Below are 25,391 nucleotides of genomic sequence, written 5' to 3' on the forward strand. Positions count from 1 at the left end.
TGTTAAGATGCTTTCAGATCAAAAGTATACCAGCTCATGGTTGAGGCTATCATAGTTCAGTTCTCTCAAATTCACTGGACCCCTGTCCATAGCAGTGCTTTTAGAATCTGATATCTAGATACGATCCTTGACTACACTTAATGGGAATGTTAATGATCAGTTTCATTGGGATTACAATGCTAATGTAAGATGACAGCTCATTTGTTTTCTTAAAGTGGTCTGGCTGAGCCAATCAGGTTGCAGATAATCTTATTATACCAGTCAGCCCTCGGATTACTTTTGATGAGCTTTTGGAGCTATCATGTGTCATACTTTCCTGCAGGCTGGAGACCGCTTGTGTTTCAGCTGGATAAGGTCAGATCTTAATTTAACTACCAACTGTGTACTTAATTTTAGAAACGACACATGACCTAGCCATTTGCAAGGCCTATACTTGCATGTTTGAAATTCAGGGCCCAATGAAACAATGGCAAGATTTTGAAAAGGTGAGAAGCTCCCTTTGTCTATAGATTGTCAATTAACCTTATAGTGGTATCTTAAAACTAGGAATAAATCCAAATATAGATTGCGATTAATTATCTTGCTTTGAATAATCCGAGCCTGCATGCTTATTGTCCTTTTCTTCAGTTTTTGGGAGGAAAGCTAATGGCACTTAGATTGTTTATGTGTTAATCAACTCCAATTTACAGTTTTTATCCACATAATATTAAACACCTGTCCAGTGTGCTTAATATTAATAAAACTATGGTTGCTAGGGATGTTTGTGAGCATCAAAAATCATTATGGAAAAACACTACTCTTGGAGAACAAAAATATTTAAATATCTTAACAACTACTGACTCTGAAGTGCTTAGCTTTTAGCTGAATCATAACTTGAGAATGCGCAAGGGAATTATGCTGCTTATTTCTTTATTTAAAAAGCTTGAAACAAAACAGCAGGTTTTCTATCAGTTTTCTGTGAGTAGGGCTATCGGTGTGGATTGCCCTAAGGCACTTTGTACCACTTTGTAAACTGCTTTGCAAACTTTCTGATGGAAAGCAATATATAAATACTTCAAATAAATAAATAAAAATATGGACATGACATAGTGTTGATAGCCAATTATATTCTGGTGACGTGATTCAGTGGGAGCCAAAGAAGCTAGGGGATGGTCAGAAGAGATGATTCATCTGAATATTCTCCTTCCCCCATTCTTCTCTGTATGAAAATTCATATCTGTGTATGGAAAAATACACAGTTTGAGTGTGACAGGGAAGGAGACACAAGGCAGAGTCTGAGCTCTGCAAGCATCTTAGGGTGCTGGCTGTCTCCCTGAAGAGCTGGTGTGTAATCAGTGAGCTTTGTCTGTCTGTTTGAATGTTTCAGCTGTGCTTTCAACCTGTATATTTGTAAATAAATGCAAATGTTACAAAGCACCAATAAGCTTACAAAGGAAACTCCCAGTTCTATGCCACTGGAACTTTATTAATTTCTTAGAAGGCAGAACTTTAAAAATATGCTTTAATTTATGAACTGTTAACACAATCCATTATGATACCAATTCAGATCATTTTACCAGTATATCACCAAAAAGATAAAATTGAATATAACATTAACATAACACCGTCTTCCACCCTGCTGTGTTTCCTTGAATGTCTAGCACTTTGTCGCAGGTGAGCTTAACCTAATGTGTCTGATTCATGGGATTTTTGAATGTGATCTCTTTTCTCATTGCTTATTTTAACAGGTCATTCTATAATTGCCTGTGTGTGAAGGGAGGATATCTCAATTGTTTTCTCTCTCTTTTATATATTGAATAAAGCAATACAAGATTTCAGCAAAATCATCTGTGTGACTATTCTGTGCTTACATCTGTCTTGCTAGCCTTTTGTAGCCAAAAGTGTCAAGTTATTAGCAGTTTTCCAGTTTGGGGCCACCACCTAGCAAACAGCCATCAATAAGAAAGCCATCAAGTCCTTTTACAATAAATTGTGATGTTTTTCCACATATGGAGTTAGAAGAGCTAGGTTAGAATCTCACATATGTAATCTTTGTTGTTGTTTAGTCGTTTAGTCGTGTCTGACTCTTCGTGACCCCATGGACCAGAGCACACCAGGCACTCCTGTCTTCCACTGCCTCCCACAGTTTGGTAAAACTCATGCTGGTAGCTCCAAGAACACTGTCCAACCATCTCGTCCTCTGTCGTCCCCTTCTCCTTGCGCCCTCCATCTTTCCCAACATCAGGGTCTTTTCCAGGGAGTCTTCTCTTCTCATGAGGTGGCCAAAGTATTGGAGCCTCAGCTTCACGATCTGTCCTTCCAGTGAGCACTCAGGGCTGATTTCCTTAAGAATGGATAGGTTTGATCTTCTTCTTTTTATATATATAAAATATTTATTAGGGTTTTTTATAAAAGAAATACAAAGATAATAAACAGCATTGCTTTGTTTTAACAAAATTTCATAACTTCTTTGGACTTCCTCACGTCTCCCGCTCCCACTTACATCGTTAATAATTTTTTTCAAGCAAATTATCATCTTATTTGCAAATTTATAACCGCTCAATTCAATATAGTGTAACAATTCTCCAACAAATTTTTGTTTCTCTTAATCTCATTTATCGTCAATTTCCGATCCAATTTAGTGATGGCCAATTATTTATAACCAAGCATCCTTATTAACATTCCTCTAAATCACAATATTTTTGTAGATAAATCTTAAATTTCTTCCAATCTTCTTCAATCCTTTCTTCTCCCAGGTCTCGAATTCTGCCAGTCATCTCCGCCAGTTGCATATAGTCGGATAGGTTTGATCTTCTTGCAGTCCATGGGACTCTCACCTTAGAATAAAGAACCGAGAAAATTATCAATTCATACTTTGTGCAAATCTTGAACATGAATGCTGAACAGGGAACCTTTGTGTCTTGCTAGAGAGCCGCAGCTGATCAGTTTGGTTGCATAAAATCATTCATTTGGATGACCATATGAGTGTTAGTTAAATGTGGAGGTACATTCTAGGGATGAGTAGAAAGTGAAGCCTAAGGACTTCCGGGTTGATGCGATCGGGACTTCCGGGTTGATGCGATCGGTGTAATGGCGGATTCCCTCCGAGCTCCGGAGGGAATCGGCTCCTCTGAGGACGGGTCTTGCCGCGCCGGCGACGCGGGGACCCTTAGAAACCACAGGTGCGGATACCTGTGGACCTGGTGACTCGGTGGGCACCTTAAGCGCCCCCCTTGACAGTCGAAGAGCCTTTTTAAAGGCTGCGGAGAAGGTACGGGGGGTGGCGTGGTGCTGAGAGTAAACCGCTACCTCAGTGGAGTGAAGCCGCAAGCCATTCACCGGAGAGCGTCAACTTTCTACCTGAAAATTCGATTGGATACAAACACCCCGTGAGTAGAAGAAAATTTGGACTTTAAAAAAAATCGTTATTTTTAAATCGGGCAAACGGGGGGATGTGCTAAAGGGAAGTCCGCACCCCCCCTTCATACAGGCAATTGGAAGCAAGGAGCGAAAATCTAAGATCGGAAAAAAGATTTTATGTTTACGGAAACTGGTAAGAGACTTTAATAACTTTTAAGAACAAGTTTTATCTTGTCAAGTTGTGCTGGAGGGAAGAGACGAACTTTGGAAACTTTTGTGACCCCCCCCCCTTGGACCTGGGAGCGTCCTGCACCAATCTAGCCTTAAGGAATCGGAGTTTGACAGCTGTCAACTGAGCTGTCAAACAGCTGAACAAAGGACAAAACTGTATTACTATATATCTCTTTGGTTTAAAGGTGTTACATATAAACAGACGTGATTTGAAACAAAGTAAATAAACAATAGGGTAAAGGATTGCTGGCGTAGAACTTTGAACAATGGCAATCCCCCTAGGGGAAACCAGTGACACTACAATGGCTGCAGAAGGAAAATTACTAGCACAAATAGAGAGAGCCTCTTTTCTCGTGGGAATCTTACAAGAACAATACATGACCTTGATTTTCAAAACAAACAACCTTGCTGATGGAACTAGAGACTTGTTCTTGAGAGACTCTGTAGCTCAACCAAATATGACATCTTTGGAGGGGGTGAAGGAGGAAGTCGGAGAAGAGAAAGTGTGGAAACCTATGTTGCCAGAGAACAAAGAAACCTTTTGGATTACAAAGTATGAAGACATGAGACTGAGGAGAAAAGTGAAGGAGGAAGCCCTTGGAAACTGTGGAATTATGAAAATTAAAGGAGTAAAGAAATATAACTGGGACTTCCTCCTCTTTTCTGGCCTTTATTATCTGCAACCTGGAGGACTTTTGGTAGAACCCTGGCAACAAGTTTTCTCAATTAGGTTTGAACTGGGAGAAGAGGAAGTAACTGTAACAGACACCCTTCGAGACCTGGAAACCAGCAAAAAGGAATATCAACAGAAAAACCGGAGAGAGACTGAAATAGACTTGAGGGCTGGAGATGTGAGGAATCCTGGCTAGGAATTTTATGGGAGGATAACTACCTGGGAAGGGACAGATACCCGGGCAGGGAGGGAGGGGGGAAAACAGATTTTTGAAAAACTTTATGATTTTTGGTTATTGTAAATTTGATTTATACTTTAATATAAAAAAGGGGAGATTGGTATATAAATTTTGATTGATCTTAGAAAAAAGGATTTATTGCATATAAGAAGATAGGGTAATAATATGGGGTTTAATAAGATGAACTAAGTTGGAGAATAATGAGATTAAGTTTAGAGAGAGGAATAAGAACTTGCTGAATTAAATGGGGGAAGTGGGATGTATGTGGGGGGGGTGGGGGGAAGTCATATGTGCTGTTTGTTGTTAAAAAATTTGAAAACCCAATAAAAATTTATTAAAAAAAGAAAGAAAGTGAAGCCTAAGAGTTCTTTGGCATAGGAGCTAGTCATTCTTTAACTTTGTTTTTCCCCTACTACTGTGTAGAGTTATGACACTATATTTTCTTATATACCTCTGCTTAACCATTAACCCCACTGTACTTAAACAATTAGAGTGCTTTTCAGCACAAGTCATGCAAGATATGACCTCTCATTTATTTTGTGGCTTGAGAACAGCTCATAAACCCATGCCAAGAAGATGGAAGGAAATGAGGGCACTGATGAAGATCATCTCACTGGCTATGCTGTTCAGTTTAGCATCCAGGAGTCCCTTGAAAGTGCAAGGAGCCAGCAAACTTCTTCCCCTGATCATGAAGCAAGGTATGTCAGCAATCTTTCAGCCCAGGTCTGAATGTCTGGCGCCTGAATGTCAATATTTCACCCCCATATATCTCCTAATTGGTTTAAACCTCTGACCGTTGGGTTACAATCTCTAGTTACTCTGGAAGAGTAAGCTGTAGGATCCTATGGAGTTGTTTATAATTTAAATTTATGGCCTGTTTTCAATGGTTTGACATGGATACTAAAAGAATATGCAGTCTATTGAAGAGTGATAGCATTCAGTCAGTTCTTACAAAGGCAATCCTTATTTGGCCCAACCAAAACCAACTGCATCTGGCAGGTCTTACAACACGTTTGAAATATGGGAGGACTAGGAAACATGCTGAGCCCAAGAGCTGAGAAATTAGCAACTCCTTTGCATGCTTCTGTCATTTTGTGTTGCTCAACATACATGTACCTCTAACCAGAACCACTGGTACAATGATTTAGGCTGGGGAAGTAGCAGATATATGCAATGAGATAGCAGCAAACACTCCCAAAGCTTGAGATATTATTTATACCTTGTCTCTCCTATCATTTTTTCCACTAGGTTTCTACCAGTCAGCGATCAAAACAGGAAGCTTGTAGCTGCTATAAGAGAAGGTATGAGTACTAAACGACATCACTGTTAAGATGATTGTATTACCATCAGTTATTGTTGTGAATGGTGCTGCAGTTGGGTAATTATAGACTCAGAACTTAATAGTCTTATGAGAGGGAGCTCCTTCAATGGTTATATGTATTACTTCAAACTGTGGTAAAGCTATGCTGCATCTGGGCACTGTTATGTACTGAAGTTCTCACCCTGGGCCAGCAGGGGGATACTGTAGATAGTTCAGGTCCACATTTGCAAATAAGGGATTGAAAGTGACGTTCAGTGATTGGATAGTTACAGAAAGTGGTTACAGTTGCATTGTAGTGGAGCTCTATATAAGCAGGCTGGCTGAACCCTTCATTTCAGTTCTGTTCTGGCCTGTGAATAAACAAGAGCTGTTTGAAGAATTGCTGTGTCATCTGATATGTTCACCCACAACTTAACAGACACCCTCCTACTCTACTGAGTGGGGCTGTAGACTTCTACCCCAAAACAGCATCACTGTATTTTTTGCCAATTAACCCTGACCAAATTATTTAGCTTAAAGATGTTCTGGTTTTGAAAGATGACCGTTGCTCTTCATGGAGTTAGCCTTTGGGTTTATTTCACACTGGATTATTATTTTTCTTTTGAGGTCGAGTATCTGAGCTTCAAGACTATGTGAAATACAAATATGCTTTGGATGAGGCTGATGAGAGAGGTTGGTTTCCTTTACATGAAGCTGCTGCTCAGCCAATTCAGCAGATACTTGAAGTAATCTTGGATGGTAAGTTGGCACAGGTTAGCAGAGATGGAAAATATTGTTGTGGAGGTGAAATAGATGTGTGCGTAATTAACAAAAAGTATTGACTGTGTGCCTAGATTCAAAACATGGGGTTTTGCACACTCTCCAGCGGGAGAGAGCTCCCAGCAGGGTTTTAAACACTCTAAGAGTTAACCAGCAGCGTAGTGTGGAATTTAGGTTGTTAAACACTTTTGCATATCCCATTTCGTCTGCCTTAAAATGTTTGCCGCCTCTTTCTATGCCTCTAGCAATGAACAGACCACACACTTTTAAATAAGTTTAAGATGCTTTCCTTACTAAATTCAAAGGTCTGGTTCATGCATTATTCCATGCAGCATCAGGGAGAACACAGGTAGATGCTGTATTTATGATGTTCTATTATGTTCTATCATGTTGTTGTTATTGCTTGTAAGCCACTTTGGGATTCATTTGAATGAATAGAAATAAGTCAAATCAAATTTTCTATTACTCTATTTCGCAAAGTTACCTACGGGAAGCTCACAAACAGGATGTGAGAGCAAAAGCTGTCTCCCCATGTTTTAACCCAGCAACTGGCATTTGGAAGAATGTGGCCTTTAATTCTAGAGTCAGCATATATAGTCATCATGATTAGCAGCCATTGATAGCCAATGCGTATTCATTCACAGTTCTGGATTTATGCTCTCTAGCTCCCTTCCCTTCATGTAGCATTCTAAGATCAGGCATGATCTTATCCAGAAGCTGTACAGAAGAGCCTGCTTGGATTAAGATGAAAGCATGTATTAAATACATGCATGTTCTCATAAGACACAAATTAATAAGCAAGCTACAGTGGTACCTCGGGTTACATATGCTTCAGATTACATACGCTTCAGGTTACGGACTCCGCTAACCCAGAAATAGTACCTCGGGTTAAGAACTTTGCTTCAGGATGAGAACAGAAACGGTGCTCCGGCGGCGCGGCAGCAGCAGGAGGCCCCATTAGCTAAAGTGGTGCTTCAGGTTAAGAACAGTTTCAGGTTAAGAACGGACCTCCGGAACGAATTAAGTACTTAACCCGAGGTACCACTGTATTGTTTAATTTTAAAAATATATGTGCATTTTTACAAATGTGGCATTGATACAGGTGTTTGCTTGTTTTTTTAAAAAAAAAATTTAAATCTAGCGTCTTATAAAGCAATGTGGGAATATAAAACATGCGATGGAGAGACACCGTTGACGTTGGCAGCCAAATCTCGCCATGTAGGAAATGTCAGGACACTGTTGGAAAAGGGAGTCTGGCCCAATACTACTAACCGGAAAGGAGAGACTCCTCTTCTGATTGGTAATTGCTTCATTAATGGCTTGCAGTGTTTGGGCTTGCTGCTAGTTCATGTAGAATCAAAGGCTGGTCACCCTGGAAACTGGACATGCAGCTGGAGAATGCCCTCCCCCTCAGCTTAATGACATAGCTGTCAAGTGTCCCATATCTGAAGGGACAGTCCCTTATTCCAGCGCCATGTCCCGCTGCTGTCCCTTATTGATGGATGTCTCTTAAATGTCCCTTAAATGAAGTCCCTTAAATTTCAAAGAAGCAGCTCCTCTCCCTCCCTCCCTGCCGGCCAGGGAGGAGGGAGGCTGCAACTGTGTTGCTTGGCTGTGTTGCTCACCCAATAAGAAGTCTAAGAAAGACTGGGGGGTGGAGCTTGCATGCCTTGTGTGTGTGGCTAGTTAATGCAAGCTGAGGGGTTTTTTGAATGCTGGACGCCATTTTGTTGCACGTGCTGCTGCAAACTTTGCTAGGCCGGGGAGCCATCTTAAGTTGAGGCTGCATAGGCCTTGTGGTGCATGTGATTCAGATTCTATTCAGTTGAACCTCTGGTTACAAAGTTGGTTGGACAGTGTTCTCGAAGCTACCCAGCATGAGTTTGACCAGACTGCAGGAGGACAGGAAGACTGGAGTGCCTGAGACAGGTGAACTGCTGGTCCCTTATTTTCAAGGCTGCTGGTCCCTTATTTTCAAATCTATAAGTTGACTTCTATGTTAATGAACACATTTTATGCCACACAATATGAACACTAAAATCAATTACAATAAACACTACCAATAAAAACCTAAAAAACAAACAAACCATCTATACAGAAAAAAAGACAGGTCTTGCCCCTCTGGAAGAGGCCACAAGTACTTTAAACCCTTCAAATTAACATCAAAAAGCCCAGGTAAGAAGCAGCAGAAAGCTGCTGTTTCTAAGGATATACATTCCTGCCCCGTATCCCATATCCTGTCTCAGAAGTGGTACAGAAAGAAAGAGGAAGCCCTACTCTGCCAATATAAATTTTGAATATATTTTATGAAGGGATTGGGGGAAGGGTTAGAGGATCACGAGGGAACTTTTGTAAATATGGATGAATGGTGTGCATGCTTTTTGGAACTGTTGCATGTGCATATGTATCGTTGGCCATAAAGTTTATTTTTTTGTTGCTCTGCTGCAGCCATCATTGGAATACCGCTCCCAAGAGGTTGGTTGGGATCAGATTTTGCCCTCTGACCAAAAGTGATTTCCTGCCTCTGCTATACTCACCTACGTTAGAATAAGTCTCACTGAACTTAGTAGGGTTGCGAGGAGTGCAGAATAAGGACAATATCTAAATTGTTTCATCTCTTCTTTCCGTCTGTTTCAATTTGTAAGCAACAAAACAGGGCTCGTATGAAATGGCTTCCGTTCTGATTGAATTCAATTGCACCGTCAATCAGCCATGTGTAAAACGTTGGTCGGCAATGCACGAAGCAGCGAAGCAGGGTCGCAATGACATCATTGCTCTGCTGCTGAAGAACGGTGGTAACGTGCACCTAAGAGATGGATTTGGAGTAACTCCTTTAGGTGTAGCTGCTGAATACGGCCACTGTGATGTGCTGGAGCATCTCATTCATAAAGGTGGGTTTGTACTTCAAAAGGTAGCAGTTTATGCTGCAGCAAGGCCCTCGTGTTTCCGAGCGCAACTCAAATTGTAGGTGCTGACCTTTAAAAGCCTAAATGGCCTTGGCCCTGTATACCTGAAGGAGTGTCTCCACCCCCATTGTTCCCTGAGATCCAGCTCCGAGGGCCTTCTGGCGGTTCCCTCACTGCGAGAATTGAAGCTACGGGGAACCAGGCAGAGGGCCTTCTCGGCAGTGGCGCCTGCCCTGTGGAACGCCCTCCCATCAGATGTCAAGGTGATTAGTAACTTTATAACCTTTAGAAGACATGTGAAGGCAGCCCTTTATAGGGATGTAATGTTTTATGATGTTTTTATGATGTTTATATATTATGTTTATATATGTTGGAAGCTACCGAGAATGGCTGGGGCAACGGAGTCAGATGGGTGGGGTACTATTGTTATCATCATAGAATCATAGAATCATAGAGTTGGAAGAGACCACAAGGGCCATCGAGTCCAACCCCCTGCCAAGCAGGAAACACCATCAGAGCACTCCTGGCATATGGTTGTCAAGCCTCTGCTTAAAGACTTCCAAAGAAGGAGACTCCACCACACTCCTTGGCAGCAAATTCCACTGTCAAACAGCTCTTACTGTCAGGAAGTTCTTCCTAATGTCATCATCATCATCATCATCATCATCATCTCCTTCAAGGCCTTCAGGGGCTCCTTTCAGGCCACATCTGTCCAGGAAACAGAAACCTAGGGTGGTATCTATGTCATGATTAACTTGCATTCATTGATTTCAATGGGTCTGGCTTGGGCTGCCCCTAGGATCACTATACCTCAAATGAACCCTAATAGAAGAAGATTCCTGCTGGATCAGGCCAGCAGTCCATCTAGTTCAGCAACTTGTTCGCACAGTGGCCAACCACATGCCCATGGGATGTCCACAAGCAGAACCTAGCCAGGATCTCTGAGGGCATAGCCCGAATCTATTCAAGTCCACTTCTGTGCTCACCCAGCCTAAACTCCATTTAGGAACATAGGTAGCTGCCTTAGATGAGTCAAACTGTCATTCTATTTAGCCAGAAAAAAAGTAGTTTGGTGTCATGATATAGAGTGTTGGACAGACTGGGAAGACATGGGTTCAGTTATTGGCTCAGCCTTGAACATCTTTGTTGTTGGGCATGTCACTGAATTTCCCTCACAGGGTTGTGTCGGAGTTTGTAATGGTATAATCTATCTATAATGCATTGACTTTCTTCAAGTAAGAGCAGTATACAAAAAGAATTGGAAAAACCCAACTGTAGAAATCTCCTCTTTGTACCACGCTAACTGTTCATAAAATGTCGAGGAGAGAGAAAAGTAATAGTGCTTTGACAGTTTGCGACACTGAGATTAAGATGTGGCATTGCACAGGTGTTTAAATATTGTGCTGTATAAGGAAGTACAAGGTCACATAGGCACAAAACCTCATTTCTTTGGTTTTGCTCTCTATACCCGAATCCTCATTATACTCAGGAGCAGCGGACTCTTTCAAGTATTTTGTATTGAAGCACTGTCCCCAACCAACTGTTCCTTAAATAATTTCGATTTGTAGCCTTTCTCATCTGAAAAGACTCCTTGGGGTATTTTAAAAGCAAGCAAGATATAAAATATATATCGTCTTCCTCTGCTCTCGACCTTTAGCTCAGCCCCTAAAGTACACCTCAAATTAAAGCTGATTGCATTGCTTCTGGTAAAGTTTTAGGACTGGTCCCGCCAACCCCCAAGACTATAAAAAGCTCATCATGCCTGTCATGAACCAGTATGCTGTAGTGGTTAGAATGATGGACTAGGTAGACCTGGGAGACTAGGATTCAAATCTTCTCAAAGCCGTGAAGCTCACTGGGTGACCTTGACCATATGACTGTCTCAGCTTACTTCCTTCTCAACATTGTTGTAAGGATAATATGGGGAGGGTGAGAACCACTATGAACTCTCTGTAGGAAAGGTGGTATGTAAATAAAAATGTAATTTAAAAATGTAATTTTAATGCAGATCTTAGGCCAAAATGAAATAACCCAAACATCGTTGATGAACCATTTCCTATTCTCTAAAACCTAGTAGCATGACAGTTTCTCCCTTGATTAAATATGACATACTATTCTTTTTGCAACTGTCTGGTTTTAACCTGGGCTGGCTTGCATGTTTTCCTTTTTGATTCCCACTGTTGTTGAGTTTAAATTCAGTTTCAGTCCTAATAATTGCTGTAATTGTAAATCATCTAGACACATGTAGTGAAAGAGGAAACTAGAAGACACAAATGAGCAATTGCCAAGTTTGATGTGACAATTCTATCACAGAGCACCTTGATAACGAACGTTTATTTTTGTTTATGGTTGATTTTTGTGCCTGCAACAGAGAATTACAACAATACTTTTATCTCCCTGGCACACCACAGAGGCATTTAAGTTTTTAGCTTATATAAAATTGGAAGAGTTGTAGTCATTCCATTCCAAGTATACCGATAACAATTGCAAATAAATCAGTCTCTGAGATGTATGGGTCAGCATAGAAGTGGTGGTCAAATCCTGCAAAAAAAAAATGTGCTCACCCTTAAAACGCAAGTGATTGTCACTTAAAGAAGAACATATCTCTTTAAGCTCTTCAAATGTTCTGTTCTACTCTGAGGCCGTTTTGGAATTCAGAAAATAATAAACAGGAGAAGAAATTGCTGCCCTTTTTAATGCAAGTATTTACTTAATATTGTTTTGAATTAAATGGTTGGTTTGTCTTCCTCCGCTAGGTGGCGATGTTTATGCTACAGCTGATGATGGCTCATCGATATTGTTTGAAGCAGCTGGAGGTGGCAATCCAGACTGCATAACTTTGCTGTTGGAATATGGGGGAGACGGTAATTTGCCTAATAAGGCAGGGCAGCTCCCTATACACAGAGCAGCGTACGAGGGGCATTATTTGTGAGTATTCTTCCTTTCGCTCTCCTGGCTCACATATATTTGTTTCAAAAAGAATAGAAATGTTTTCGTTTTGGATTTTAGTTGTACAGTACTTCGGAATGTATGTGCCACTACCAATGTATGTAACACCATAGCAATATAATATAAGCCAAAGAAGGTGCCAGGGTCCTGCCCAAATGAGCTTAAAGTCTGTGGCTGCATCCCTATGCACATTTACCTGGGAAATAAGCCCCAGTGAACAGGGGGCTTCTATTCTAAGAAAACTATTCCACGTAAAGGGACGTGGGTGGCGCTGTGGGTTAAACCACATAGCCTAGGACTTGCTGATCAGAAGGTCAGCAGTTCGAATCCCCGCAACGGGGTGCGCTCCCGTTGTTTGGTCCCTGCTCCTGCTCCTGGAAATGCACCTTGAGACCTTTTCTTTCTTTTTTTTCAAGTAGAACTGAACTTTACGACCTCAGTGAGCTACAGGTCCTTTCATAAAGAATCAAGTGTTAAGCTGTACGTATAATTATACCTTTAACACAGATAGCGGACTTTACTTATCAGAACATATTATAAAGCCCACAACTGAAAAAGTAGGAAAATAATAGTGTACACAACAGCACTGAAACAAGAGTTGCTTTTCTGATGGCAGAAAAAGTGTGGCAGCCTGTTGTGTTTTTCAGATTCCCCGTTAAATTCATTTTCTGCCCTTAGGGCCCTGAAATTCCTAATTCCCGTGACATCCCAAACTGCAATCCGGAAAAGCGGGCAGAGTCCCATGCACTCGGCGGCAGATGGCCAAAATCCACAGTGCCTGGAACTCCTCCTTGAAAATGGTTTTGATGTCAACGCCACCCTGGCAGAGCACATTTCTAAAAGTTACGACGACGAAAGGAAAACGGCGCTTTACTTTGCCGTTTCCAACAACGACATTCTGTCCACCGAAGTATTACTGCAAGCTGGCGCAGACCCAAATAAAGACCCTCTCAACTGCCTCCTCGTGGCCGTGAGAGCTGGCAACCATGAAATCGTCAGGCTGCTTCTTTCTTACGGAGCAAATGTCAACTGCTACTTTAACCTTGTGAATGACACCCATTTCCCCAGCGCTATTCAGTACGCCTTGAATGATGAAGTAATGCTAAGGCTGCTGCTGAATCATGGATACCTTGCGGATCTGTGTTTTGACTGCATGCATGGGGACATCTTTGGAAATTCTTTCGTATGGTCAACTCCGGAGGAAGAGGTGTTACCAGGATGGACATCTTGTGTCATTAAAGATAATCCAGTAAGCACCTTCCAGGATTTTCCATTCTGCTCTGTACTACTCTTAATTGAAGGGACGCGGGTGGCGCTGTGGGTTAACCACAGAGCCTAGGACTTGCCGATCAGAAGGTCGGCGGTTCGAATCCCCGCGACGGGGTGAGCTCCCATTGCTCGGTCCCTGCTCCTGCCAACCTAGCAGTTCGAAAGCACATCAAAGAGCAAGTAGATAAATAGGTACTGCTCCGACGGGAAGGTAAACGGCATTTCCGTGGCCTGCTCTGGTTTGCCAGAAGCGGCTTAGTCATGCTGGCCACATGACCCGGAAGCTGTATGCCGGCTCCCTCAGCCATTAAAGCGAGATGAGCGCTGCAACCCCAGAGTCAGTCACGACTGGACCTAATGTTCAGGGGTCCCTTTACCTTTACCTTACTCTTAATTAACATTTTAAATCTAGGGTTTTATATTGGCTACTGTTATAGTTAAGGTTGTAAGCATTTCACTATTACTAGAGTGCCTGCTTCCAATGGAAAATGGAGCAAAGGGGACAGATTTTTATGAACAATCACCCCTTCCTCTATTTTTAGCCATGATAACAAAGTCCAAGTATAGAGTGAGGCTGATGCTGCTAGCTAAGGGCTATTGTAAGAAGAAAATGTTGGCACGTGTTTTCTGTTCTTTCCTCAGCTGATAAGGATGCTTAGGGATGCGTACATAACACTGGCCCATTGGTCTAGCTTTCTAAAATCACTTAGGCCAGAGTACGTAAATCCAAGCCAGCTGATTTAGTGCCACTGACTTCATAGGAACCTGATCTTATCACCCATTGGTAAAAGGAATACTCCATGAACAAATGATATACATTCAAATGGCGCATGGGGCTAGGAAGAACTTTTGCTGGAACATCACCAATATTATGTGCAATGCTATGTGGGCAACAAAGCTATCCCAGACACAAAATAGCTCAAATGAAAAATAATATTAAGGTGGTACCAGTGGAAGCCGGAAGAGACCACTGGTCATTCCAGTACTTGGCATCCTAGTTGCCTCTTGGGTGCTAGGTGCAAAGAGGTCTGTCCTATGTTTGGCTGACCTTATATTAGTTCCTAGATTAAGGGAAAGATATATGAACAAGTGATAGATCTGTTTACCTCTGCCATCTTTTCTTGTCATAAGAAACCAACATTACTACAACAGTGCTGTGCAGCTAAAGAAAATCTTATTAATCTTGTTAATCAGTATGAAAGGCAATACTAGTTTAACAGCTTTGTGGATTGGGTTGCTCACAGGGCAAACACAAACAGATGTCAAATAATGTATCTGTTTTCATTTCAGAATGTAGCATCCCAATATCTCTCAAAGACACGCAGAATAGTAGAAGTTAAAGATGGCATTTTTATCTATTAAGAATTCTGTGTGTATCTGAAGAAGTGTGCGTGCACACAGAAGCTCATACCCAGAACAAACTTAGTTGGCATCTAAGGTGCTACTGGATATTTTATTTATTTATTTATTTATTTATTTATTTATTTATTTATTTATTTATTTTGATTGCTTCAGACCAACACAGCTACCTACCTGACTCTAGAATTCTCTTCAGTCTCTTAAAGCAAAGTGCTGTAGTTCTTGGATTATTGCATTGTATTTTATCATGATATATTGGTGAATTCTGCACAGTTTTATTGCAAGGACATATACCTTGGGAGATTTAAAAAATAACACTGGATATATTTCGTTTCAGTTCTGTGACTTTATCACCGTTCCTTGGATGAAACATTTAGTAGGACCCATCGTTCGTATTTTGATAGATTACATGGATTATGTTCCCCTTTGCACAAAACTTAAGTTTGTCCTGGAGACCCAGAAAGAATGGGCAGAGATCCAGCAGATATTAGGTAAATGTGCAGTCCTGGCTTGGAAATATGCATGTTGTTGAATTCTGTAAATAATAGCTGGACCACATTTTTCGTAGATCCAAAAGTGTGCATCTCGGGCACTTGAATATGTTCTGTCAATAGCCCCATTTATTTCCGAGGGATTATATATCCCCTGATTTTAAGCATTTTTACTTAGAATAAAGAGGATTTACTTCCATATAAATGTGTTAAGAATCAGGAGAATAGCGGAGGGAAGTCTAGTAATACTCTGCCCAGCAAAAAAAGATAAGAATCCAGATGAAGGGATGAGTCTTGGGATGTGTGGGATTGTCAGAGTGGATGTAGCAAGGGAGAGAGCTTGCTTTGTAACCCCTGATGTGGAAAAGAAAAGAAATATTATGGGTTGCATTCAGCATAGTGCTAAGGTACGCATTCCATCAGTGCAGGGGTTTCTGCTTCCACAACGGAATGATCTCCACCTGCAATTTCCCTAAAACCTTGAGCAGATTTGGGACAGGGCGCATGAGGGGGATGAGTGGGGTGGGAATCCCAGTGCACTAGTGGTAATCCATATGTGAATGTGGTTTAATTTGAATATGGCCCTATAGAAACTCTATTGGTAAAGGCAGTGAGCCGTGAGAAAAGCTTGCTTTCTTCCTAGTGGTACAGCAGTAAAGCTGCTGGCATGTCTGCAAAGCTAAGCAGGGTCCAGTATGGTTTCAGATCGGATGGGAGACTGCGTGTTGATATATACCAGCATTGCAGGGGGTTGAACTAGGTGCCAACCCCCCCTTTCCGGCTCTATGCTTCACCTGACCTGCATAATCATGAGTTTTTATAGTATCATGCATGAATGGGCAAGGTATTAAACAGAGTCGCTAAGCCATATGCCCTAAGCCATTATGTCACAGCAGCACATAATGTATTCTAAGAAATGGGTATTAGTGGCAAAACAGCAGTATTTATTAATTTTATTTATTTAGAGAATTTGCACCCCACTCCTCAGCCAAAAAAGGGCTCCCACAGTGGCTTACATTACAGTCAGTTAAAACAAGACGGTCCCTGCCTGCATTGCTCATCATCTTAAAGAAAAACAACACACAAGGGGAAAGGGACAGGGAGGGCAGAGGAAAAACATGTTGTTGTTGTTGTTTAGTCGTTTAGTCATGTCCGACTCTTCGTGACCCCATGGACCAGAGTATGCCAGGCACTCCTGTCTTTCACTGCCTCCCGCAGTTTGGTCAAACTCATGCTGGTAGCTTCGAGAACACTGTCCAACCATCTCGTCCTCTGTCGTCCCCTTTTCCTTGTGCCCTCAATCTTTCCCAACATCAGGGTCTTTTCCAGGGAGTCTTCTCTTCTCATGAGGTGGCCAAAGTATTGGAGCCTCAGCTTCAGGATCTGTCCTTCCAGTGAGTACTCAGGGCTGATTTCCTTCAGAATGGACATGTTTGATCTTCTTGCAGTCCATGGGTCTCTCAAGAGTCTCCTCCACCACCATAATTCAAAAGCATCAATTCTTCAGCGATCAGCCTTCTTTATGGTCCAGCTCTCACTTCCATACATCACTACTGGGAAAAACATGGCTTTAACTATACGGACCTTTAAAGGAAAAACATACTGAACATATTGTTAAATAGACGTATTTTTTAGGTTGTGCTGGCATCGTATTTGCTATGTGCTATGCTAGTTGTTTGTAGTGTGAACTGATCACCCTCCCCATGCCTCTTAGATAGTCACTAAGTTAATGGGACATATTTTCCATTGCATTTCCCTCTTTTGTTTCATTTCCGTCTTCCAGAGAATCCTCGCCCGCTAAAGCATTTGTGCCGCCTGAAAATACGTAAATGTATGGGATTGGAGGGGACACAGAAGCCGCGGTCCATGAACAGGCTTCCCGTTCCGCCAGTTCTTAAAGCCTATATCCTCTACAAAGAGTATGATCTTTATGGGAGGGACCTACATTTGCCGTGATTTGCAGAATCCAGACATTAACACATTTACTTGGAAGTTAAATTTGGAGTAACCATATGGATGCCAGAACAGTGAACAGTGGCTTTGGATCCAGAAGCTTTCTTGCATGTTGTGTGAGGCAAGTGAAACTAAATTCAGATACGTTCTTCAAAAACATGAGAGCTGCTGTCACGTGTTAATCCCTTATAGCACTGTGTGAACTCTTGCACAAACTCCACAAACTTAGTTTCACTTGTGATTGCTTGGCACCAACATGCCTTCCCTCCCCCTCCCCCACGAAGCCATATAAATTTGTGCTCTTCCTGTGATACAAATAACTGCCTCTCTCAATACATATTGCAATTAAATTCTGTATATTTTCACATATCCATCCTACAATGCAGTTATATTTTATTTCCTTTTTTAAAAATAAAAATAAAAATTGAACCTGATCTTCGGACTCCACTCCAGCTCTAAGCATTAATACATCTAACACTTGGTACCCAAACCAGAAATAAAACACAAAAGAAAACACCAACATTCAGGCATGATCTGTACCCATTATTCTTGGGTCTAGCAGGATACTGGAAGTCTCCCTTCTTATTATCTTCACGTGGAATCCCTTTGGACCTAGCTTTGCCACTTCTGTGAACACCTCACTATAAAACGTTCAGTTCTTAAACAAGGCAATTACAGCATCCAAAGATAAAAGGGAGCAACACGGCATTTAATGTAGAAAACTAAATAGCGATCAAGCTATTTGACTAATAACAGTTCACTATTTTTATGCGAATGCACAATGATTCGCTATTGACGGGCGAGATGCAAATGATTTGCTGTTAAATGTCATTTGAGTCCTTTATCAAAAAAGATCCAAGGCAGCTTATAAAAAAAAAGGGTATACAAAATGCAGGATACGATGCAAGAAAAACAGCAAGTTATCCATATAATACAAAAGCTGATCACCCCATAAAAATTGACAGAACTGGCCCTGGTACAAAAACCAACAACTGGGAATTAATAAAGGAGCCCATTTCCATCTAGATGTTGGATATATCTGGAGTATCTGTGTTGGGGCATACAAAGCATGCCTGATGTGTTTTATTTTAGTCCCCTCCAATTTGAATGTGCTTAAATTATCCCTGTTGACAGCGCCAGTAGCAACCTAGCTGAATGATACGCCTATGAGGCATGTGGCCATAATCTCTTGCTGACTTGTGCCTATTTTGGAGGAAGAGAGACACGGTATGGCTATGGTACAAGACCACAGTACTAGGCCCCAAGGTTGTTGGAGGCAAACACTGAATTATTTGTGTGTTGCGGAGTGGGGGTAAACTTAAGGGAAACTGAGAGTGTCAAATGAGAAGTTAGAAGAGATGAAGGACAGGCATACAATACCACATAGATCCCTGGCTGGAATAAGTGAAAGCATACCCCCCAACATTTCTCCATTGAAAATAGGGACATCCGATTCAATATTATTACTATTATTATTATTATTATTTCTGCACTGCACATCTGACTGGATTGTCCCAGCCACTCTGGGTGGCTTTCAGCATACATAAAAACATAATAAAGTTATACAGGGCTGCCTTCAGATGTTTTCTAAAGGTTGTATAGTTACTTATATCCTTGGCTCAGGGTGTCGCATAACTCCATATCCTCCCAACATTTCTCCAATGAAAATAAGGACGTCCTCAGGAAAACAGGGGTGGGTAGCACTGTGGTCTAAACCACAGAGCCTAGGGCTTGCTGATCAGAAGGTCGGCAGTTCGAATCCCTGTGATGGGGTGAGCTCCCATTGTTTGGTCCCTGCTCCTGCCAACCTAGCAGTTCAAAAGCACGTCAAAGTGCAAGTAAATAAATAGGCACCGCTCTGGTGGGAAGATAAATGGCGTTTCCGTGCACTGCTCTGGTTCGCCAGAAGCGGCTTAGTCATGCTGGTCACATGACTCGGAAGCTGTCTGCGGACAAACGCCGGCTCCCTTGGCCAGTAAAGCGAGATGAGCGCCGCAACCCCAGAGTCATCCGCGACTGGACCTAACGGTCAGGGGTACCTTTACCCTTAAGGAAATCAGGGATATTCCAGGATCAAATCAGAAACCAGTGCATCTTCTGTAAATCTGGGACTGTCCTTGGAAAGTAACAGATAGGTAGCCGTGTTGGTCTGCCATAGTCAAAACAAAAAAATTCCTTCCAGTAGCACCTTAAAGACCAACTAAGTCAGTTCTTGGTATGAGCTTTCGTGTGCATGCACACTTCTTCAGATGCACACTTCTTCAGATACCAGGTATCTGAAGAAGTGTGCATGCACACGAAAGCTCATACCAAGAACTGACTTAGTTGGTCTTTAAGGTGCTACTGGAAGGAATTTTTTTGTCTTGGAAAGTAAGGTAAAGGTAAAGGGACCCCTGACCATTAGGTCCAGTCGTGACCGACACTGGGGTTGCGGCGCTCATCTCACTTTATAGGGACACTTGAAAGGTCTGATTGTTTTTACTTTATGCAAAACCTCCTTTCTAAGAAAGCATCTGCCATGCTGCTTTTGGCCATCTCCTTCAGTTGCCAAAACTGCAAAGGAAGGGAGTCCCCGCAGACTCTCAGAATCAGCCTCTCTTAGTGCACAACTGTGTTTCTGGGGTTGTGAGCGAAAGATTGCACCACTAAATGCCTTGGCATGAATTGTTATATAATTACAGCATCCTACTTCCACACCCAAAAGTTACATTACAGAAACGAGTAATTAGTGTTTGCCAGGAAAATAGGTCAGTAGGAGGGGGCTGTGTGAATGTGAACAATACACATTCAAGTCAAGTGAGAATTATTTGGGTATTTCTTCTTTAAATAACACCCTAGCATGTTCTTAGGGTGGGAATTTGGGTAGCACGCAGAAGTATTCAGCAGTAATACAGGGTACCACCCACTAGGTTTCTTCTGCTGTGCATTATCAGGCAAGAGCCTTTAAAATGAATTGTGATTTCACAGTAACAGAGTCATGATACAGAGATGGAGGATGTAGCCTATCAGATATTGTTGGGCTCCTGCCCCCATCACTGCGGTCCATTGGCCACGCTAGTTGGGGCTGATGGGTATGGGAATTCAACAACATAAGACCCATCTCTGCTTTAATAGATTACTCCCATTATGTCCATTTTAGAGCATTATATGTAAAACCATGTAAAATATCAGAAAGTGTTCTAGGGCAAAAATAAATGGATAAAATCTCAGTGGCCAGAAAGGCAATAGTTTAAAAATGTTAAATCAATCTGCAGATAGTACTATACACTTCTTTGCATAAAGTTTTCATATCATGTGCCTATTTAAATACTGTCTTTTAAAAATTAACATTTCAATTTGTTCTAATTACAAGGTGGATTGAGGGTGGCGCTGTGGGTTAAACCACAGAGCCTTGGACTTGCTGATCAGAAGATCGGCGGTTTGAATTCCCGCAACGGGGTGAGCTCCTGTTGCTCAGTCCCTGCTCCTGCCAACCTAGCAGTTCGAAAGCACGCCAGTGCAAGTAGATAAATAGGTACTGCTCCGGCGGGGAGGTAAACGGCGTTTCCATGCACTGCTCTGGTTTGCCAGAAGTGGCTTAGTCATGCTGGCCACATGACTGTACGCCAGCTCCCTTGGCCAGTAAAGCGAGCTGAGTGCCGCAACCCCAGAGTCGTCTGCGACTGGACCTAATGGTCAGGGGTCCCTTTACCTTTACAAGGTGGATTAAAAATTAAGCATGGTGACAAAATAGTGCCTGGCCAAAAAACCAGTAATAAAGTTATGCTGTTAAAGATAGGTTCACTGGCATAAAATATCACTGCACTCAACAAAGCCACACCTTTTTTTTTTAAAAAAAGAATACAGTAAAGTGTATTTTAAGGTGACCTACAGCTGTAGAGATAATTGCTATTGTTGTTATTTTCAAAACGTTGGATTTTATGCAATCCAAGATAAGTTGAAAGGAACAAAAAATAAAGGAGGGCAATGATTTGAAAGCAACATCATGTAGAGGCCTTATAGAAAGTGAGTGAGCAAAGCAAACTGAGTTTAGGGAGAAAGACAATATAGTGAGAGTGTTTGATTAAGGCATTTTGATACCTGAGGCAGGAAATCCAAATTGTGACCCTCTTCCGCAAGGGTAAATATATACAGTGGTACCTTGGTTCTCAACTTAATCTGCTCCGAGAGTCCGTTCGACTCCCGAAACTGTTCAAAAAACCAAGGCGCAGCTTCCAATTGCGTCACATGTTCGGCTTCTGAAAAACGTTCGCAATCCCGGAACACTAACTTCTGGGTTTGCGGCATTCAGGAGCTGATTTGTTCAGGAGCCAAGCCGTTCAAGTACCAAGGTACCACTGTACATGAAAATACAGTGGTACCTCGGGTTACAGACACTTCAGGTTACAGACTCTGCTAACCCAGAAATAGTACCTTGGGTTAAGAACGTTGCTTCAGGATGAGAACAGAAATCGTGCGGTGGCAGCAGGAGGCCCCATTAGCTAAAGTGGCACCTCAGGTTAAGAAGTTTCAGGTTAAGAACGGACCTCAGAATGAATTAAGTTCTTAACTCAAGGTACCACTGTATACATAACATTGATTAAACCAATTTGCTGCCCTGTCATGGTATTTTGTCATCTGCTGCTTGAGTTAGACCATGTCAAATGGTGGGCTTGCCCTAGCTTGAACTTTGCATCCAGTGCTAGACACTTTGAAGAGGCCAAGTCTGCACAGGAAATATTTCGCTCATGTCTTACTGTAGAATCACAGAATTGTAGAGTTGGGAGGGTCATTTAGGCCAAACCCCCCCCCCCATGCAGGAATCTCAACTATAGCATCCATGACAGATGGCCATCCAATCTCTGCCTTAAAAACCTCCAAGGAAGGAGAACCCACAACCTATTGAGGGAGATTGTTCCACTGTCAAACAGTTTCTGCCTTGCTCTATCACTCCCTGTTAGAATGAAAAAGAACACGATTTCCACCTTGACTTCATGTTTACAATACCATCAGGGCAGATAACCTGAACAACAGGGCCATTTGGCAAAAACACTCAGCTGAAAAATTATTCCTTCACATGCCTTCAGCAATATGTTTTGCCTGGCGTTGCTGCACTGATACCACTGTTAAATGTAGGGGATGACTCATCGTTCTCAAGGACAATACAGTATGCCCAGTTTTCAAATGGTCTCATCTGTCTCTCCGTCAGCCACACTTAGATGTCTGAAAGTCTCGACCTCTCTCACCCTTTTCAGCCTCCCCCCCCCCCATTAAAGAAACAGCTTTGTAACACAGATTTACATGCAGCGACGATATACATGCAGGAAGGCTTCGTTTCCCAAAAACAGATCGCCGTAGTACCTGTGTGATAACACACAAGGTGTTTACGTAGCTGCACAAGTCAAGCTGACACAAGTTGAATGTGAGAGGCACAAAGAACCTTTCACACCTTCCCTCGTGGCACTATTTGTCACTGCAGTGGCTTATCTGGGGGCTCAGGTGGCAGCACACAACTGTTAGGGCTTCAGGGATTGCGTGTCGAGACCCCGCAGCCACCCCCTCGTTGGAAATAACTCACACAAGGACACAGATATTAGGTTTATGTTATTGGGCAAATTTTGGCCACAACTTTATTGAATTACAGAATGTGAGCGGTATTGGCTTAGGCATTGATTGGACCTGACTATATCTGACTCCTGCCCATTGTGCAGGAAGTCCAGTAAGGGTAAGCCACCGGTAGGGGGAGCCCTGTCGATGCGAACCAACTCAAGCTCCCCCTGGTGTTCCCACTGGGGTCGTGTCAAGGCCTTAGCCCCACAGCCGGGCTTCAGACTAGATCAACACCCCCAGATTCCTTTAACGAAATACCCTTAAGCATGGAGGGGCAGGTGATGGCCACACCTCCCCTCCCCCACACAAGGTCAAACAATGCCTAACTGCAACCCTAACCAGGTTGTGACAATTGCTAAGGGGGTAGGTGAAAACCAAGTGGCCAGTGCCAATTTGCCAAGTGGAAAAATTCCTACCAGGCCCCTCAGACAACCAAGGCGACCAACCGAAGTCCATAGCAAGGCCATTGCCTAACCTGCAAAATAGGGAGGGAGGGTGGATGATTGAGGAAGCGAGCCAAGAGGAAGTCCCCTGGCTTCCTCCTCAGTTTAAACGGCCCCAGCCACGCCCCCCGGCCAGCGGATTGGCTGGCCAGGCTCTGACGTGGCCGGGATCCCCCGGGCAATGGGGGACAAAGTCCCCCACCCCGGTGGGGTGTGGGTGGCCACGCGGTCCACCACAACTCCTCCCCACTGGAAAGTGGAGCGGATTTGTGGGATGTGAGATACGGTTTTGGGGATTTGCAGGGAAAAAATTAAGGATGAGCAAGGTGTGCTGGGAGAGGCAGAAAGCTGTGTCCCTTTGCATACTTTCCAACATTCCTCAGATGAAAATAGGGACATTTCTCAGTCCCCCATAACTGACCTTACTTGACCCTCCCCGTTTTTGCCCCTCTCCTCCACAGAGCATTTCCTATCAGAAGAAGTGCAAGTGTCACTACCCTTCACCAATGAGACAGGACAGTTAAGTCCAGTCGAAGGCGACTCTGGGGTTGCGGCGCTCATCTCGCTTTTAGGCCGAGGGAGCCGGCGTTTGTCCACAGGCAGCTTTCCGGGTCATGTGACCAGCATGACTAAACCGCTTCTGGAGCAACGGGACACCGTGACAGAAACCAGAGCGCATGGAAATGCTGTTTACCTTCCCGTCATATTTGTCTACTTGCACTGGTGCACTTTTGAACTACTAGGTTGGCAGGAGCTAGGACAGAACGGGAGCTCACCCCATCGCAGGGATTTGAACCACCGACCTTCCGATCGGCAAGCCCAAGAGGCTCAGTGGTTTAGACCACAGCGCCACCCGTGTCCCTACCAATGAAACGCAGCACAGACACCCTGCACCGTCCTGAGAAAACCCCCTTAATCCCAATTTAATTTTATTCCTTGGTAGGTTTACAGAAAGTACACACGATGAATTTTAGAAAGGAGCAAAATTAGACGCAGATGCATGAATCATGCTTTTTTAATTAAAAAAAAATCAAGACTCCTTGCGCTCCACTCTGCTGCCCCTTCCTTCCCTCCTAGGGCAACCCTCAGCCTGCCTGTCCCTCAGACCTGGCAATTCACACAGGGCTGGGCCTCAGTGGCAGCAGCCTCTCCCCCTGTCACAGTCCAGTCTACAGGCGTTCAAAGTCCCGGCTGAGGATGTCGGGACCAGGGGCAAGGTGGCGGGGTGGGCGCAGGAACGAGAGTCCAGAAGCCAGGGGTCCGAGGGTTAGGAAGCAGGGAGTCATGAAGTCTAGGGTCGAGAAACAAGGAGTCAAGAAGCCGAGGTCCGGGGATCAGGAAGCAAGAAGCCAAACGCAGCAAGGCAGGAAACGAGTTGCTGTGGCAAAGAGTCGAAGGGAAATGCTGACCTTATATCCCTTCCGGCTCTAGCCACCAGGTGCAGTGAGTTACCAAGTGGCCTCACCTGTGCGGTCGCGCCTTGCCTCTTCAGAACAAACTTAGGAAGGCCGCAGTCCTGCAAAGCCCTACTGGTCACAAGGCCCGGCTCCTGCACGCAGCCCTGACAGCTCGCCCACTCTCCAGCAGCTGCTATGAGATGCCCAAGGGAGGAGGCCGGCAGCAGTGGCCATGGAGAGGCAACAGGGTGCTCCCTCGCAGCCCTCCTTAGGGTCCAGGGTCTGAGTTCAACATAGACAAGGGTGTGTAGCTGTCAGGGCTTCAGGAATTCTACTCCTTCCCGTTGGCAGTAAGAAGCAGAGAAACAAGATAAGTCCTTTTTAATGAGTTTATTCATTCATAACAGAGAGAGAGAGAAAAGAACACTGTCTACCCTAATCATGGCGTTGCTCCAAACTGGGCTCCTCCTCCTC

General features: G+C 43.1%; 1 protein-coding gene across 4 annotated transcripts; it reads left to right on the forward strand.

The window, feature by feature from the left end:
* ASB15 (ankyrin repeat and SOCS box containing 15) lies at positions 1 to 25,178 on the forward strand. Of its 4 annotated transcripts, XR_014160510.1 has the most exons (11): positions 345 to 485; positions 5,036 to 5,179; positions 5,730 to 5,782; positions 6,409 to 6,540; positions 7,703 to 7,861; positions 9,207 to 9,452; positions 12,224 to 12,395; positions 13,095 to 13,665; positions 15,382 to 15,535; positions 17,319 to 17,609; positions 23,982 to 25,178. XR_014160510.1 is itself a non-coding variant. In XM_081877977.1 (10 exons), the coding sequence occupies exons 2-10, from the start codon at positions 5,058 to 5,060 to the stop codon at positions 17,489 to 17,491; spliced, it is 1,782 nt and encodes a 593-aa protein (XP_081734103.1). In that variant the 5' UTR covers positions 1 to 354; positions 5,036 to 5,057; the 3' UTR covers positions 17,492 to 17,922. The 4 variants fall into 4 exon arrangements, 3 of the variants coding, with proteins under 3 accessions (XP_081734103.1, XP_081734102.1, XP_081734104.1); XM_081877977.1 differs by lacking the exon at positions 23,982 to 25,178 and having other exon boundaries at positions 1 to 354; positions 17,319 to 17,922; XM_081877976.1 differs by lacking the exon at positions 23,982 to 25,178 and having other exon boundaries at positions 17,319 to 17,922.
* The last annotated feature ends 213 nt before the right edge of the window (positions 25,179 to 25,391 follow it).

Source organism: Podarcis erhardii, assembly GCF_964252035.2.
Source record: "Podarcis erhardii genome assembly, chromosome: 10".
Classification (NCBI taxonomy): Eukaryota; Metazoa; Chordata; class Lepidosauria; order Squamata; family Lacertidae; genus Podarcis; species Podarcis erhardii.

Bases quoted from the DNA above. Each gene is read 5' to 3' on its own strand.
- ASB15 (XM_081877977.1), top strand. From the start codon at position 5,058: ATGGAAGGAAATGAGGGCACTGATGAAGATCATCTCACTGGCTATGCT. The intron at 6,541-7,702 runs GTAAGTTGGCAC...ATTTAAATCTAG, and splicing joins ACTTGAAGTAATCTTGGATG to CGTCTTATAAAGCAATGTGG. The intron at 15,536-17,318 runs GTAAATGTGCAG...TCCGTCTTCCAG, and splicing joins AGAGATCCAGCAGATATTAG to AGAATCCTCGCCCGCTAAAG.